Genomic DNA, 17515 nt, shown 5'->3' on the forward strand with positions numbered 1-17515 from the left:
GAAGTTGCTCCTAATGTTGAGGTGGAATCTCTTTTCCTGCAGCTTGCATCCATTGCTCCAGGTCCTAGTCTCTGGAGGAGCAGAAAACAAGCTTGCTCCCTCCTCAATATGGCATCCCTTCAAATATTTAAACAGGGCTCTCATATCAACTCTTAACCTTCTTTTCTCCAGGCTAAACATACCCAGCTCCCTAAGGCGTTCCTCATAGGGCATGGTTTCCAGACCCTTCATCATTTTAGTCGCCCTCCTTTGGACACGCTCCAGTTTCTCAATGTCCTTTTTAAATTGTGGCACCCAGAACTGGACACAATATTCCAGGTGGGGCCTGACCAGAGCAGAATAGAAAGGCACTATTACTTCCCTTGATCTAGATACTATACTTCTATACACCTAGCAGGTGTACTTGGATGCTGCTGTATCACTGAGCACATCCAGGCCTGGAAGAGTTAATATATATATTTTTGGTAAAGATATTTCTTCTGCTGCTTTGGTTTGTTCCCTTTTAGGCCAAGCCTCGTCTCCCTCGACTTGAGCTATAATAATTTCACCAACTTGCTAAACCTCCTTTCAAAGCTGTCGAATCTGGAGAAACTCCGGATCCTTATCCTGCAGGGGAACCCGCTTGCTCTGCTTCCCGGCTATCGGGGGTTCACGATAGACAGCCTCCCCAAACTTTGCATCCTGGATGATGTGATCATTACCCCGGATGAGAGGCACAACTTCTTAGGCCTGGCGACCGAACCAGGTGAGGCATCCGTAGTCTGAAAACGTCTCTCAGGGTGAAGTTGGGTTCAGCAGCCAAAACATCCTGAGCATTTCCTTCTGCTTGGACTGAGGAAGGCTCAGGCTGAATCTATGTTGCGTGCAGTTTGATAGCGCTTTAACTACCATGGCTCCACGTTATGGAATTTTGAGATTTGTAGTTTTGTGTGAGAGCTCTGGTGCCACAGCAACCTACAAATCCCAGGGTTGCATTGGAGGAAGCCCTGACAGTTGAAGTAGGATCATTGTCTGAAAATCTATATGTACCAGATACCAGTTTTAATTCCATTGTGGAACTCCTTCAACCATATCGCTCGCTGAGGCTTAAGCAGCTTAACTGACATGTGCATCCGAACCTGGGGGAAGTTATTATTATCTTTTTTTGACTACAGCTCCCAAAATCCTCCATGGCCATACTGGCTAGAGGATTTGGGGAATTCTAGTTTTAAAAAAAGGCCTCCTCCCACCAAGAGTGGTAAATATGAATAACAAGTTGTGTGGCAATAGGGGAATAACAGGATATGAGATAACCACTAAAGGGAAAATGTGAAGACACACAGTGGAAGGTGCATATTCCATTTGTTCACATCTGAAATGTGTCAGACATGAATACAAATCTCCTTTTGGTTATTTCCAACACTGAGTGTTGGAAAGTATGTAATTCATGCTGCTGACACTGACCAAAATAGCACCGTCCACACACAAAAGAGGGAGTTCTAGTACCTCAAAGCAGAGCATTATGGGGATGAGGTTGCAGAAAAATAGAAAACAAGCAGTGGAGATATGGAGAAATGAAATGGAGCTGCTGGGATCCTGAACAGGGGGCACTTCACACTACAACATTTTCATGCAGTTCCCACTTGTTGTTGTTGTTGTGTACCTTCAAGTCATTACTGACTTATGGCAACCCTAAGGCAAACCTATCACATAGTACATACACATCTAAACATGATCTCCTGTTTCTGGAGCATCCATGCTTACAGGCCTTCTATGAAGATGTGAGCACTTCATGGTCCTTGGGCGACCCCTACCGGTCAAATTTTTCAAGCCTCCTCTTTAACAGACTGGTGGCATAGTGGTTTGAGCATTGGATTAGGACTGCGTCTGCACTGCAAGAATAATCCGGGTTGATCCCACTTTAACTGTCATGGCTCAATGCTATGGAATTCCGGGGGGTTGGACTGGACGGCCCTTGTGGATTCTTCCAATTCAATTCTTTCACATCAAACAGTTATATTGGTTGAATCTCCCTCATCCAAAATGTTCAAGACCAGCAGTGTTTTGGATTTTGGAGTTTTTTGGATTTTGGAATATTTGCATATACATACGCAAATCTTGGAGATGGGACCCAAGGCTAAACGTGGCATTCCTGCATGTTTTGTATACACCTTATACACATAGCCTGAAGGTAATTTTATGCACAGTGTTTTAACAATTTTGTGCCTGAAACAAAGTTTGTGTACACTGAACCTTCAGAAAGCAAAGGTGTCGCTGTCTTAGCTATCCACGTGGACAATTTTGGGTTTTGGAGTATGATGGGTTTTGGAATTCTGGACAAGGGAGAGTCAACCTGTAGCACTCAGATGCCACTATAGCTGCCATGGCTGCACCCCATGGAATCCTGGTGTTTGCTATTTCTGGAGGCACTAGAGCTCTCTGGCAGAGAATTCTAAGTCTCCCTCTCTAAATGGCACATATCAGGATCCCATAGGATGGAACCGTGGCAGTTAAAGTAGCATCATAGTGTTATCACTGTGCAATGTGAAAGGGCCCTTTGTTTGGAAGGCATACAAAGTGCACTTCAGTTGGAAGAATAAACTGACGTTTTCTAGTTTTATTTGCTGTCCTCGGCACAGTTTGGAAACGTTATGTGTTTAGATGACACCAATGCTCAGAAAGGTTTCGGGGAATAAATGTGGGGTGGGGAAATGAAGTGGATTATCCTGGGAGATGATGTGGCTGCTTGGCACCTTTTATACTTTGGCACTTTCCTCTTTGCCCACTGCCTTCTGCTTTACTGAGCGTTATCCTCTTCTCCAATAAGTCACATCATCTCATGATATGTCTGAAGTACGACAGCCCCAATTTAGTCATCTTGGCTTCTAGGGAACGTTCTGGCCTGCTTTGCTCTCGGGCAAATTTAGTAGTCTTTTTGGCCATCCTTGGTATCTTTAAGGGTGGAAATGAGGCAGATGTGCGTAACCAACTCCCTGATATTAGATGCAGGCTGTAATCCCTGCCCAGAGGGCTCACAACCTACACTAAAATGGACCTATGGACAATTTTTTTGGTCTTCCCTTTTGCAGAGATTCTGAGGCGCAGTGCTAAAATGATTGTCTCCATTGGCAAAATCAGAGGGGTTCCCTATCCCATTGGCCCAGAGGAGTTAAAAAGTGGCCCCGAGTCTCCGGTGATCACCTACAACTACTATGTGACATACGAGTTTGCCAAAGGTGAAAAAAGACAGAAAGAAACTGTCAAGGTATACAAGTTTAGAATCCTTTGCTTGGAAAAAAAAATGAAGAGCCCATGTGGTTTGAGTGTTGGACTAGGACATGGGAAGATCAAGGTTCAAATCTCTACTCAGCATGTTCGATCAGTTGACCATAATAAAATCTATTTATACACTCGGCCAAGTCCTATACAGGTCAGATCTAGGTTATTTCAAGAACCCTATTCAGCCTTATGAACAAAGCAGTTATGATGGTATGAAATGGCCATAATTCTGCAATGTAGACACACCCCAGGGGTGCAAAGCAGAGGTGCTATTTGTATGTTTTCATAGCACCAGGCTTTGAGTGTTATTTTTTTGTCATTGCTGTTTCAAATAGAGAAGCTGATAGTATATTGTTATAAATATAAATGGTAGCTTGCCAATGACTCTACTTTCATGAATAAAAAGAGATCTGGGATTTCCGAGGTCACCAGTGGTTATTTTCCGCTACACCATCTTTTCTAGTATCAGACCATTCCAAGAAGGGAAAGTCCAGAACCTAGCCTGGCTCAGAGGGGTTTCCAATGAAGCTTTCCTTAGGCCATAGGAACACTTTCACCGAGCAGTTTCTCCAAAGTGTGGTTAGCCACAAGAGATAAGACAATGCAGAGAAGATGATGCAAGGTTTGTGAAAAGAAAATGTAGAAACTGGGACAGCCATTTCTAGCAACAGCAAGAAGTTCCTCATTGCAATGAATGCTTCTGCTGGGAGAGAAGGTATGGCAGGAGAAAATGGCATCTTTAGGAATGAATGTGTTTGGGAGAGAAAGAATGGGAAGCAGTTGAGTGCTGTATAGCTCAGAGGTGGACTGTCTAAAGGTTTTTGGACTACAGCCCCCATAATCCCTTGTCATGGTCTATGCTTGCTACAGCTGATGGAAGTTACAGGCACCAAACATTAGAGCAGTGGTTCCCACTCTTTGGTTTTTCCAGGTGTTTTTGGACTTCACCTCCCATAATTCCTGACTTGGAAAGGGAGACCATAACAGGCAAGCCCTGCTAATGTAGGGTTGCCTGTCCAGAACCAGAGGGTTGCAAGGTAGTTCCCAGGTGTCCCATTTTATAGAGGATGTCCCATATTTGAGGTCTTGAAATCTGGTCCTGTATTGGGGCTGTACAAGATGCCCCAAATCCTGTATCTCCTAATGTGCTGACTATGGGCAAAAGCTGCACTTCCAACAGACCAACTTCCAAACATTGGATGCAAAGCAGTTAGGCCTTATGTACCAAATACCAACCAAAAATAGCTTGTCTGCCTCCTGGGATTGTAGCTGGTCTGGCACCACTCTTCCTTTTCCTCTCTGGCCAGCCAGGTAGAACAAATCCTCCATTTATCAATCTGAGGTGAGTGAGAACAACAGGTATTAATTATTAATTAAGCCTGCCTGACATTTGAATTGTGTGCAGTTTAATTATGTGGTTGTAACGGTTGCTGGTCAGTTCTGACAATGGAAGTCACCAGACTGAATCGGTAAGTTTTTCTTAACAAAGATCACTTGAGTTTTTACTACTGAGCCTAAGTTTCTGAACTTTGGTATCCTGATGGACTTGAAAGATTGTCAGAACCGACCAGCAACCCTTACACTCACATCGTTCAACTGCACATAGTTCAAATGTCAGGTAGGCTTAATTCTTATTTGTTTAAAATGAATAAACCCATTTCTCCTGGGTCTTCTCATGCCACCCCTTTCCTTGGTTGTCACAGCCAGATGCTCTCTCTTAAAAGGCAGGATATAAATTAAATTAATACATAAATGAATGAATGCCTTTCTGTCTCAGGTTGCCTTGTCCCACCGTAGTCAGTTAACACCGCTGAACCTGAAAAGCTTGCCAGTGATAGAGGAAGATGATGGCCAAGGTCCCTCATCTCAGGAGGTGCCTGTGAAACTGCCTCCTGAAACTGGTGAGGGACTCATTTTTCTGTAGGGCTGGACTGTCTGAGAAAGTCAATGCTTGGGGGAGGAACTTGCACCCTGCATGTTTGTACAGCACAGAGACACTTTAAAACCCTGACATGCCCACGGTCCAATTCATTTTTCATTAGTAATGGTCCTACCTTCAGGAGTGCAAAGAAGGGTTTGATTATATTATTGCTGGACAAAATTGGGGACCATCTTGTCATACTCCCATCTCTCCCAATTTGACTGGGACTGTCCCAATTTATATTATTTTGTCACCCTTTCCTAGCTGCTTCCAAAATGTCCTCATTTCTCTCTCCTCCTCCCACTTTCCCTCTTTGTCCTCAGCTTACTTCAGTTGCTGCAGACTTAGTTCAAAGGGGAAAGTAGTTTGTCCTCTATTTACAGAGGAGGGGACAGAATCTCGTGTTTTCCTGGATACTTGGGCAAAAGCAAACTGCCAAAGCCTCTCCTAGCTTGTGTGTTCCTTCCTCATTGATACCTTTTACTGTCATTACCACACTGTAATGTTGCTTTGGCCACACATGACCTGGTTTTCATCTGGGAAAGGTTGGAGAATATGTGGGGTCCCAAGGCAGTCCTCTGGGGTTCCTTAGAAGACCATGTTTCCTCCTCTGTGACACCATCATCTGGGATGTTCTCACCTTTGGTATGTTTTCCCTACTCAAAAGACTGAAACCCCTCTCCTGACATTTTATTAATGGCAATACAAATGTTCATCTGAAGCAAAGGTGGGGAAAGATTTCCCCATGCCCCCCCCCCCTTTGCAGCCCCCCCATCCAGACAGCTGTAGCTCTCCAAGAAATACCTGACCCAATAACCAGTGCTATTTAAATGTTGCCTCTGATCCTTTGCCTTCCTATGGAGCAGGTTTGTCTTTCTGCCCACATGTTAGTTGCATGAAGCTCCTTCCCATGATTCATGTGCGATGGGGGCTTGTGAAAGACCCTGCCAGATTTAAATTGGTCTGTTCTGTTCTTTCCTTCAATCCCTTGTTTTTCCTCCTCCTAGGAACGATTCATTCCACCCCTCGAAAGCCCTGGGCAGAGACCATTGACTGTGAATACAAGAAAGAGCACATCACCAGAGACCTGGTTACTTTGAAGGCCTTCCTTCTCGCTGGGACCACTGTGGCAATTATGGAAGAAAAGGTTGCTGGCTCTTGGGCAGAGTTTTATAACTCTGTTTTCATCTTCTGAGAGATTGTGGCTTGGCAAGGAGGGAGGCAAAGAGCTTTGAAAGAACTTCCCCAAATGTATTGAATAATAAGTCCCATCATTCTCAGATAGCATGGGATGATGGGGGTTATCTTCCAACCCTCCTGGAGAATACCAATTTCAGGCAGGATATTCTGACTTAATTCTTATTTAAACACTGATCTCCCCTCGCTACCTTTCTTTCCTGCCAAGCTTCACCTTCATGGTGATCTCCTTGACATCCTTTGCTGTAGATCAGATAAATTAATCCCCAAATTGAAAAATAACCAATGTTATGAAGCTGAAATAATCGCCTCGTTGGGAAAAGCTTATTGTTTCCAAACACTAAACCTGAGTTGATTAGGTCAACTCTTTGGAAACAGATGAGCTCCTTTACAAGCCTGAAAACCTGGGGCTTGTCTACATGATTAAAATACTCCTCATTCTATTTAAATAGAATCCAATCACACCACGTGCAATTGGGAGGAATTTGGGCTTTTTGCCGGGTGTGTGTTTAAAAATGGATTTGCATGGCTGCCCTTTTAGCAGAGGGAGGGTGAATAGATGCAGATTTGTGCAGGAAAGTGAAGACAATTAAGTGTCGATGCAAATGCATGAAAATCCATACCAATTTGCATAATACACTTAGCGCCTGGTTGCATATTAATTAATATGACTATGAAGTATGCTTGTCATGTCACATAACCACCAGTATTTCATAGATTAAAATCGGGACATGTGCGTGTACTTCCAACTATTCCAATTTGCTAGGTACAGTCCCAATTCATCCTTTGCCATCCCATTTTTTCAGCTGCTTTGAAAATATCCCGGCTTCTCTCTCTTCCTCCTACTTTTGCCCTTTGTCCTCTGCTTCCTTCAGTTGCTGCAAATGGAGTGCAAAGTGCAAAAGTAGTTTGCATTCAGGTAACTCAGCAGGAGGAGAGAAAAGGAAGGGATGGACTCTTGCCCTTCGCATTGTGCTCAGGCAAAGTGCTACAGCTTTTCCTAGCTTGTCTGTTATTCCTCACTAATAGCTTTTGCCATCTTAACCACATTCTGATGTTCCTGGACCACATGTGTTCCAGTCTTTATATTTGAATTGCTGGAGAGTATACATGTGGCCAAGCGATACAGAAGTGTGGTCAAAAAGGGCATGGCAAAATTTAGTAATGGGGAAGAACTTAAAAAACTAATTGTTTTAATAAGAGAAACCCTGGGATTTGTATACCAGAAGATTAATTTTTTAATGTTTTAAATCCCAGTTAAATTAGGTGTATGGCTTTGTGCAGCCTTCTGAATTCTTTTTTTCTTTCATCAGATCGTGTCCTGGCCCATCATTGTCCCACCAGACGAAAGCCAAACCAAGAAAGGAAAGGGAAAAACAGAGAAGGGGAAAGTGGAGAAAGGGAAAGCAGAGAAGGAGAAACCGGAGAAAGGAGAGAAAGGGAAAAAGGGGAAAGGAAAGGAGGAGAAAGGAAAAGCAAAAGACGCTGGAAAGGTGACAGTGCTTAGAGGCTAGGGTTGGGGATACTGAGAGTTCTAGTCCAAAGATTATTTTTCCCCCAAACTCTGGGAAGCAGGAGGCAATTGGTGGGAATTTTGCTCATTTCACTAGATATTATGGGAGCAAAAAGCCAATGTACTGCTGTACATCTCCCAGTAGATGTCAGAAAGGAGGTGTTGTTCCTCTGTTTTATGCAGCCTAGGCTTGCTCAGTGCCATAGGCAGCTCCATGGGCCTTCAGGTTACTGCCACTGCTTGTCATCCCTCCTTGATTTAAACGTTGTGTAATAATATCCACAGGGACAGGACAGGGCTGTGCATTTGCTCATGTTGGTTGTTACCCTGGGCTTTCAAGTCATTTCTGACTCATGGCACAGATTGGGACTCTGGAGACCAGGGCTTAAATCTTGGCTCAGCCATGGAGGGTGACCTTGGGCAAGTCACATTCTCTCAACCTTAAAGGATGACGATGGGAAACCCCCTCCGAAGAAACTTGCCAGGAAAATCGCATGATAGGGTCACCTTAGTGTTGCCATAAATTGGAAACGACTTTAAGACACAACAACAACAACAACGGCAACCCTATCCTAGGGTTTTCTCTGCAAGATTTCCTCCGAGGAGGTTTGCCACTGCCTTGCTCTCAGCCTGAGAGAAGAGGCTGTCTTGTCTTAGGTCTCCCCGTGGGTTTCCCTGACTGAACTGAAAGGATTCAAACCTTGGTCTCCCAGAATTCTAGTCCAACACACCAACCACTACACCACACTGCCCCCCCCCCCGCCCAGTTTGCTCATGTAGTGCTGCTTAAACTTACAAACAGGCATAGCTATGCGCTGATACATGTATGGCCTTCCATGGGGTAGGCAAAGTGTGCCTCATGGGCCCCATTCAGCCTCCAGGATTATTTCTGTGCTCCCTCCAGTGCTCCCTGGTGTTCAAAACTATTTTATTGTATTTATTTATTTGCCTCCAAAAGGCTTCTCTTGGACCAGGGCTTCTGCTGTACTGCAGAATTAATGCAGTTTGACACTGCTCTAATTGTCATGGCTCCAGCCTCTGGAATCCTGGGATTTGTAGTTTGTTGTGGTGATGGGTGAGAAGAGGAAGCAAACTGAGAAAAGGGCTTTCCCCATGTTGGTCTCTATGGTAAAGTTTCAGGACCCTGGACAGGTAACCTGGGATCCAAATTGAGCTCTATCTTGACTCCAGTTCTCTGAGAAGCTCCATCCACATTGCAGAAATAACCTGTTTTGACACTGCTTCAGCTGCCACAGCTCCATGGTATAGAATTTGAGGAATTGTAGTTTGTTGGTGTTTACCTCCAGCTCTCTGTAGGCTGTATGGTGAAAGAAGAGGCACCTGGCAACAAACTACAGTTGCCAGAATTCCATAACATGCAGCTATGGCAGTTAAAGTGGTGTCAGACCAGATTATTTCTGCAGTGACGACGCAGCCTGACAGAGAAGGCTAAATGTCTTTTTTTTAAAAAAGAAAAGAAAACACAACAACAAATCCCAGAATTCCATAGCATTGAGCCGTGGCTGTTTAAAGCTGTGTCAAACTGCATTAATTCTGCAGTGTAGATTCAGCCATAAAATGGCTCAGGTGCTTCCAAAAATGTTATAAAAATGCCCTCCCTCCCCATGCTTTCTGATGGTCCCATTGCACATTGGTCACTTTGCTGTAATAATGTAATAGCACCCCCTTTTTGGATATGGATATTATAGGCCTGCCCAATTCTAATGCCTCCAGATTTAAGTTATGTACAAAGGTGTAAGGCCTCAACAGGATTGCAGCCAATGCATTTTAATCTGGGTTGCTAGATTGAAACTGGAGAGAGAGCCCTTTTACCTTGAATAGTTGTGCAGAAGTCGGGATTTCAGCAGTTGTCGCTTGTCACACAACCAAATAACAAACCACACCTGCTGAAATCCTCTCTTCTATTAAAGATACAGGAGCCCTTGCAAGTTTCACTCTGGCAGCCCTATTGCTAATATATTTGGTGATATATAGTTTTTTAAAAATGCGTTTGGCTTCACCTTTCTAATGTATTCCTGATTTATTAGGGATTGACTCCTAACTGTTAAGACATATTAGTCAATGATAGACAAGCCTGAAAGGATCTAGAATGTAGGAACTTTTAAAAATGCTTTTTATAACTCCAACATTGCACCACCTCCCTTTAGGGTGGGAACAAAAAGAAAAAGAAATCTCCTTCACCCGACCTACAAAGTGACCCCCCCCATCTTGAAAACCTTGGGCTCTGGCCATGTCAAGCTAGAAAGCCTTGTCGCTGGGGAATCGCAAGTGAACGTTGTGTGCAATTTTGGCGTTCTGATAACAGACTCAACTATGAGGCCTCCACCTGTGAAAGAAAAGGTACCTGGCAATGGATGAAGTTGGGCCAAATGGGTGTGTGCCTGCTTTCCTTTCTGACCACAGCTCCGACCAGGTTGCCTTTGGGAGTTGGAAGTCCTTTGTTGGGACTGTCTGGAAAAGGATAGCTGGCAGGCTTGGCTGATGCTATATTGGTTTCTGGGACTTTGCCTCAGCTTTGATCAGCAGCTGTGGCCAGACTTTACGCTTACAAAGAGCCAAAAAGGAAGGTCTGGTGAGCCAAGATGACTGTTTTCCAAGAGAAATAAATCAAATGTTCTGTTGCAGCCCAAAACTGCAGAGACTGTCATAGGCGTAGATGGTTCTAGGATTGCAGCATGACTTACGAGGCTGTCTGTATCGAAGTGTGTTGTGGTCCGAGGGCTAGTGAGTCGAAGGACTATGTCACTGGCCACGGAGACATAGGCTTGCCAGTTCAGGATCATCCCAGGCCAGGTTTCTGAGACAAGACCCATTTACCGTTTTGCATTACGTACCAACCACAGTTGCTCCCAACTTCTTACTCAAAAACATACATAGAACATAGTTTCTCGTTTGGCAATTAGGACAGAAACCATAGCTCTAAAGGATCTGTTCCCAGATCAAGATCAAATGAAAGGATTATTTCTTCTCACTTCCTTAGGATAAGAAACAGTTCATTTAGCCTTCTAGACAGAAGGTGGGTGCAGAGCAGAGTGAAGGGTGAGCCCTGGCACCACAACAACCAGGACAGAAAGAGGGAGTTTCTCTACTGGCTGAGCTGGAGGTTTGCACCCAGCCCTTTCCTCTTGCCTGGAAGTGGCAAGACCCCCAAAACTGGAGAATGTGCCCCCTCATCCCCTATGTGGCAATGGCCCAAGCAAACTGGCTTTTAGGGCTTTAAGGGTGCAATCAGAAATATGTATGTGTGAGGTTTCTTTCAGGTCTGTCTTTTGTACCTGTATTTTCCCACCCTTCCTAAAAAAACGCAAATTTATTCTCCATTCTGTAGGTTAGTAAAAAAGGCCCGAAAAAGGACAAAAAATCCAAAACTGGGACAGAGACTGCAGGAGCCCCGAAAACCCCGCCACCTGCGAAAGGTAATAATAGGAAAGCACATGAGTTTGTTGTGTGTGCACACATGCAAATGCAAACACACACACCATGCTTTAGATTTTTATCTAAGGCTACCTCTGCAAAATAGTGCAGGAGGCTTCAACTGAGGCACACTGAACCTTTGCAGCTATTTCACTTTTCTTATGTAGAGTGATCACTTTTTCTTTCCCTTTTTTCTTTTTCTTTTTAAAGAAGATAAGGCAAACCATAATCAAAAACTAATGCTGGGTGGCCTGATTCCATGTCAACATGTAGAATTCCTTGTCAGGGTGTGTTGGGGAAGCATGCAGAATTTTGTCACGACAACAGCCTCTGTCTCCCCCACAGTGAAGCTTGAGCTGAAGGGCTTGCTGCAAGTGGGTTGTCTGATGTGGACAGATCTGTTTCACATTTCGGTCACAGCCAAATTTCACGGGCAGCCAGTTTGCCACAATCTAACACTAACTTTGACTCTGCCCTCTGTTGAAGCCCTGATGGGACATTTCTTCTGAATAAACATGCAGTGGCTTGGGCTGTGAATACATATTGAGGATCATAGAGTTGGAAGAGACCTCAAGGGTCATCCAGTCCAATCTCCTGCCATGCAGGAACACAGAATCAAAGCACCCCCCTAACAGATGGTCATCCAGCCTCTGTTTACAGACCTCCAAAGAAGGAGCCTACACCACCCTCCCAGCAAGCGTACGTTCCTCCTAATGTTGAAGTGGAATCTCTTTTTCTGTAGTTTGAATCCATTGCCCCAGGTGCTATTCTGTGGAGCAGCAGGAGACAAGCTTGTTCCTTCTTCCATATGACACCCTTTCAAATATTTAAACAGGGCTATCATATCAACTCTTAAACATATCTTCTCCAGGCTAAACAGACCCAGCTCCCTAAGCCACTCCTTATAAGGCTTGGTGGTTTCCAGACCTTTCACCATTTTGGTCGCCCTCCTTTGGAAATGATCCAGCTTGTTGAATTGTGGTGCCCAGAATGGGACATAGTATTCCAGGTGAGGCCTGACCAAAGTAGAATAGAGTGGTACTATTACTGCCTGTAATCTCGACGCTATACAGTGTGCTCACCCCAACCATGGGCTTGCCACCTGCGGATTTGAGCATCCATGGACGGCAAGCTTCATTGACTTCAATGGCTGTGCATACACGTGCTTCTGGCAGAGCAGCCGCATGCGCATGCACTGCCATTGAATACCACAGGATTTGAGATTTTTGCCATCTGTGGGGTTCCCTGGAATGGAACCCCCATGGATGAGATGATCTCACTGTACTCCTATTGATCCAGCCTAGGATCGTTTTGGCTTTTTAGCTACTGCATCACACTTTTGACTCATGTTCAGTATGTGCTCTACTAAGACTTCCAGATCTCTTTTGCATTTTTTCAGTCTTTCATTCAAATCTCATTCATATATGCCAGACCACTGAATAGTTCCAACTGAAGCCTGAGGCTGCCGAGGACACCTTTGCCTTGTCTCAAATTGCTAGAGTGGTGTCAAATATTTGTTTAGTGGCCTGCATGCAGACACAGAAATTATATATATTTTAATCAGTGCTTATCACTTCTTGGTTTCCATGGAGCTGATTACAGTGTTTACTTGGGAGCAGGTATTCCTTTCATTTGGAGGCAAGCTAGCCCATGATGAAGTCATATTTGCGATAAATATTCTCATTTATCAGTGGTGATTTGGGCGTGTTTGAGATGGGGGAAATGAAGGAAAAGACATTTTCCTACAAAGCTGCTTTGTTCAGCGGCCTGTGCAAGGGAGACCGCTTTTGGGACGTGTGCAGAAAAAAAGAAGTGTAACTGTGAAGCACTGTGAAGTGTCACTTTTTACAGTGTCTCCTTTGGCTATATGTATTCATTCATGCATTGTTCACTTGCTGCCTGAAAGGAACTGGAAAATCATATGACTGAAATAGTGCACGACAAATTTAAAAAAAGAGAGCTGCCTGGAAACATGCTGTTTGTGGTAAAAGCAACCAAGAAACAACAACAACTAAAAAAAACCCACCGTAAGAGGAAGGAAGAACAAGAGATGTTCGTCACCAGTAGCATGAAAAAGAAGCCATATTTGGCAGTGGACTTTGGAAGATGTCCCTAAGTGCCACTGGTCCACCTGAGCTCCCTGTTGGCTACATGAGCCCTGTAGCTGTTGTTGGATTGCAGCTCCCATCATCCCCAGACAGCATAGCCAATAGTGAGTGACAATGCAGCTTTGGCAACACCTGGAGGGCTGCAGTTAGGGTTTGGGGAACCCATGGCCTAAGTGAGTTCCTGCATGGCAAGGGATTGGGTTGGATGGCCCTTGCAGTCTCTTCCAGCTCTTTGATACTATGGAGTTTATCACACGAGGGAGATTGGGAGTTTACCCTGTGAATATCCCGGAAAAACCACACAGTTACATGAAATGATTTCATGTGACGTTGCACAAAACCCGCCATTAAAGTGGTCACAAAGAAGCATTAATGCGCATCTTTTTACTTTCAGAATTTCAATGACAATGCCTTTCCAATAGCGCTTTATTTGTGCAATTGCGTGTGATGCTTGCCATTTCCGCTTTATTTGCAGGATGCTTTCAATGCGCTTTAATCTCTCTTTCATGTCGAAATTAGCCCCAGTGTGAAACACTCCTCTGATTCAAAGTTTTTTGCTCTCCTTTCTCAGGGAAGGGCAAGAAGAAAGATTCTCCTGAAGGAGACAGGCGGACTCTGCTGAACCAGCCAGTGCCTCTGAGTGTGGAATTCCAAATGCAACATATGAAATGGACCTCGACTTCGCAAGTCCTCACCAAGGCCTGAGTGTTGGAATCGGGGCCTTGCGGCCAGATCAGGTTTTGCTTTACAACGAACCCTGGGAGTCATGGACAGGCCTTCCCAAGAACATCACTGAAGTTCTGACTGAAGCCGCAGCTGATGGCAACAGGCTGGGCAAGTGCCAGCCAAAAGCAATACCAGGGCAGGGAGGCATCTTTCTTCCTCATCAGCATACAGTACTGGGACTGGAAATCCAGCCGCTTTGCCTCTCTTTTTGTGGGATGGTTACGTATTTATTTCCCTTTTAAATGTGTATATCCTTCTCTGTATTTCAAAACCTCTGGGCAAGGCACTAGCAATAAAACAACATTAAGCCACTCTTAATCCACTTATCTAGGGCAAATGGCCTTTCCTTTGGATGGGGACCTGGGCTGCATGAAATAATTCAGTTTGACACCACTTTAGCTGCCACAGCTTCATGCTGGGGAATTCTGGGATCTGTAGTTTGCTGAGATGCTCAGCCTTCTCTGTCACAGCACTCTGGTGCCACAGCGAACTACAGTCCCCAGAATTCCACAACATCGAGCCATGGCAGTTAAAGTGGTGTCAAACTGGATTATTTCTGCAGTGCAGAGCCAGCCTGGGTGCTAGAAAAGTCCATGCAACCCAAGAGGCACACTTTTCCCACTCCTGGAGTTAGACCCACTGAATAAATGGTTGAATGGTATGTCAAGATGTTGGCAAATCCCATTGGTTAAATGGATTTATTCTATTTGGGACTAAGATTTGGATTCAGCCCCTTGTGTTTCTCCCATACGAACTGTCCTTTGTGGTACAATGACGCCAGATGACAATAATGGATAGGGAAATGGAGGTATGGAACCATAGAGTCGAAAGGGTTCAAATCCCCGTTCTGTCATGGAAACCCACAAGTCTCACACTCTCAGCCTCAGAGGAAGGCTCTGGCAGCAAACCTCCTCTGAACATACCTTGCCCTTGAAGGCACGTAATAAATAATAAGTGGGGAAAAAGGAAATAAATTCCCAGAAAGAAACCTTCAATATTAGTAGAACCGAAAATGATTTTGTTTCCTTTTTTTATCAACCAGACAGAAAAGACAGTCCCATAAAGAGAGCTGAGAAACGGAAACCATGACCACAGACTGCAGTGACCCAAAACTATGCGCATTGTCTTCCTGTCATAGAGTTTACAGAAATGCATAATTGGGGGGAAGTTAGACGAATGCGGTTCCTATGCACCATTCAAAAAATATATATTCAAAAACCCATTTTAATTTTGGACATCCTTGGTCTGCAGCCATTGCAAAGGTGAGAGAAACATCTTTCTCTCTTGGCCTCCGAGTCCCCATTTTGGGGAAAGGGTGGGCTATAAAATAACAACAACAACAACATCTTCTCCACAACAGCCCCAAAAACACAGGCCAGGAAGGAAGATGGTGAGGTTTGTTGGAAGGACCTGAGCATTAGTTCAAGGGTGCATCTACATGTTAGAAATTATGCAGTTTGGCCCCACTTGAAGTGTTGTGGCCCCATCCTATGGGATCCTGTGGGATTTGTAGTTTTACAAGGTGTTTATAGCCTTCTCAGCCAAAGGTCTAATCCACACTGCAGAATTAATGCCATTTTACACTGCTCAAACTGCCCCGTCTCTGGGACCCTGGGATTTGTAGTTGGATGAGCTGTTCACCCTGGCTCTGTCTGAGAGCTCTGGGGCCACCAGGAATCTACAAATCCCAAGATGCCACAGGATGGAGCCATGACAGTTCAAGCGGTGCCAAACCGCATCATTGAGGTTCAGGAAGGCCTGCCGGATGAGGTCTGTCTTCTTAGCTTTTTTAAAGATATCAAGAGTGGTAATATGACATTGAACACCAAAAAGGGACTCAATAAATAATTCCTATGGGCAGGTGTCCGCCTATGATTCCCTATGGGCAAGGATTCTCCAATGATTCCTTATGGGCAAATGTTCCCCAATGATTCCCTATGGGCAAGGATTCAGATCCCTAGGAGGCAGGATTCCCCAATGAATTCGCCTATGGGACAAGGATTCCCACAATGAATGTCCCTATGGCAAGGATTCCCCAGAAGATTCCACTAGGTGGCAAGGATTCCCCAAATGATGTCCGCTATGGGCAAGGATCCCGCAATATGCCCTATGGGGCCAAAGGAATTCCCCAATGATTCCCTATGGGCAAGGATTCCCCAATGAATTCCTGATGGGCAAGGATTCCCCAATGATTCCCTATGGGCAAGGATTCACCCAAAGATCCCTATGGGCAAGGATTCCCCAATGAGTCCCTAGGGCAAGGATTCCCAATGATTCCCTATGGGCAAGGATTCCCCAAGTTCCGATGGTCAAGTAGTCCCAAATTCCCTATGGTGCAGAGGATTCCCAAGAAATTCCTATGGGCAAGGATTTTCCCCCAGATTGATTCCCTATGGGGCAAGGATTACCCACTGATTCCCTATGGGCAAAGGATTCCCCATGATTCCACCTATGGGCAAAGGTAGATTCCCCAATGATGATTCCCGTATGGGCAAGGATTCTCCCCAAAGATCCCTATGGGGCAACGTGATTCCCCAATGAGTTCCCTATGGGCAAGGAGGTTCACCAAAGATATCCCTATGGGCAAGGTAGTCTCCAAAGATCCCTATGAAATGGCACTAAGGAGTTCCCCAATGATTCCCTATGAGCAAGGATTCCCACATGATTTCCCTGGTGGGCAACTGTTCCCCAATGATTCCCCTATGGGCAAGGAGTTCCCCAATGATTCCCTATGGGCAAGGAAAAAAAAAAAAAAAAAAAATTCCCCCAAAGAAGATCCCTATGGTCGGCATGAGGATCGCCCAAAAGATCCCTGAATGGGCCAGAGGATTCCACCAATGATTCCCATAATGAGCAAGGATTCCCCAATGATTCCCTCGTGAGGCAACCTGTTCCCCAATGATTCCCTAATGGGGCAAGGATTCCCCAAAGATCCCTATAGGGCAAGGATGCCCTCCCAAAGAGTCCCTATGGGCAAGGATTCCCACCAATGATTGCCCTAATGAGCAAGGATTCCCCAATGATTCCCCTGTGGGCAACTGTTCCCCCAATGATTCTCCTATGGGCAAGGATTCCCCAATGAGTTCCCCTATGGGCAAGGATTCCCCAAAGAGTTCCCTATGGGGCAAGGTAATGCCCAAACAAGATTCCCTGTGGGCGAAAAGGATTCCCCCATGAGGATCCCTATGGGCAAGGAAGCCTCCCAAAGATCCATCGATGGTGCAAGAGATTCCCCAAAGATCCCTATAAGGTCAAAGGATTCCCCAATGATTCCCTATGAGCAAGGATTCCCCATGAAGTCCTCCTATGAGCAAGGATTCCCCCCCCCAAAAAAATGTGATTCCCATATGGGTCACT

At 44.9% G+C, this 17515-nt stretch overlaps 1 protein-coding gene across 1 annotated transcript in view; it reads left to right on the forward strand.

Moving 5' to 3' along the window:
- The window catches only part of LRRC43 (leucine rich repeat containing 43), a 34618-nt gene extending 18749 nt beyond the window's left edge, over positions 1–15869 (forward strand). The window contains 9 exon segments of the mRNA XM_042441880.1: positions 507–745; positions 3069–3244; positions 5036–5159; positions 6187–6326; positions 7690–7869; positions 10058–10108; positions 10110–10250; positions 11239–11326; positions 14004–15869. Of these exon segments, the coding sequence (XP_042297814.1) occupies positions 507–745; positions 3069–3244; positions 5036–5159; positions 6187–6326; positions 7690–7869; positions 10058–10108; positions 10110–10250; positions 11239–11326; positions 14004–14137 (1273 nt within the window). The 3' untranslated portion in view covers positions 14138–15869.
- The last annotated feature ends 1646 nt before the right edge of the window (positions 15870–17515 follow it).

Source organism: Sceloporus undulatus, chromosome 10 (assembly GCF_019175285.1).
Source record: "Sceloporus undulatus isolate JIND9_A2432 ecotype Alabama chromosome 10, SceUnd_v1.1, whole genome shotgun sequence".
Lineage (NCBI taxonomy): Eukaryota > Metazoa > Chordata > Lepidosauria > Squamata > Phrynosomatidae > Sceloporus > Sceloporus undulatus.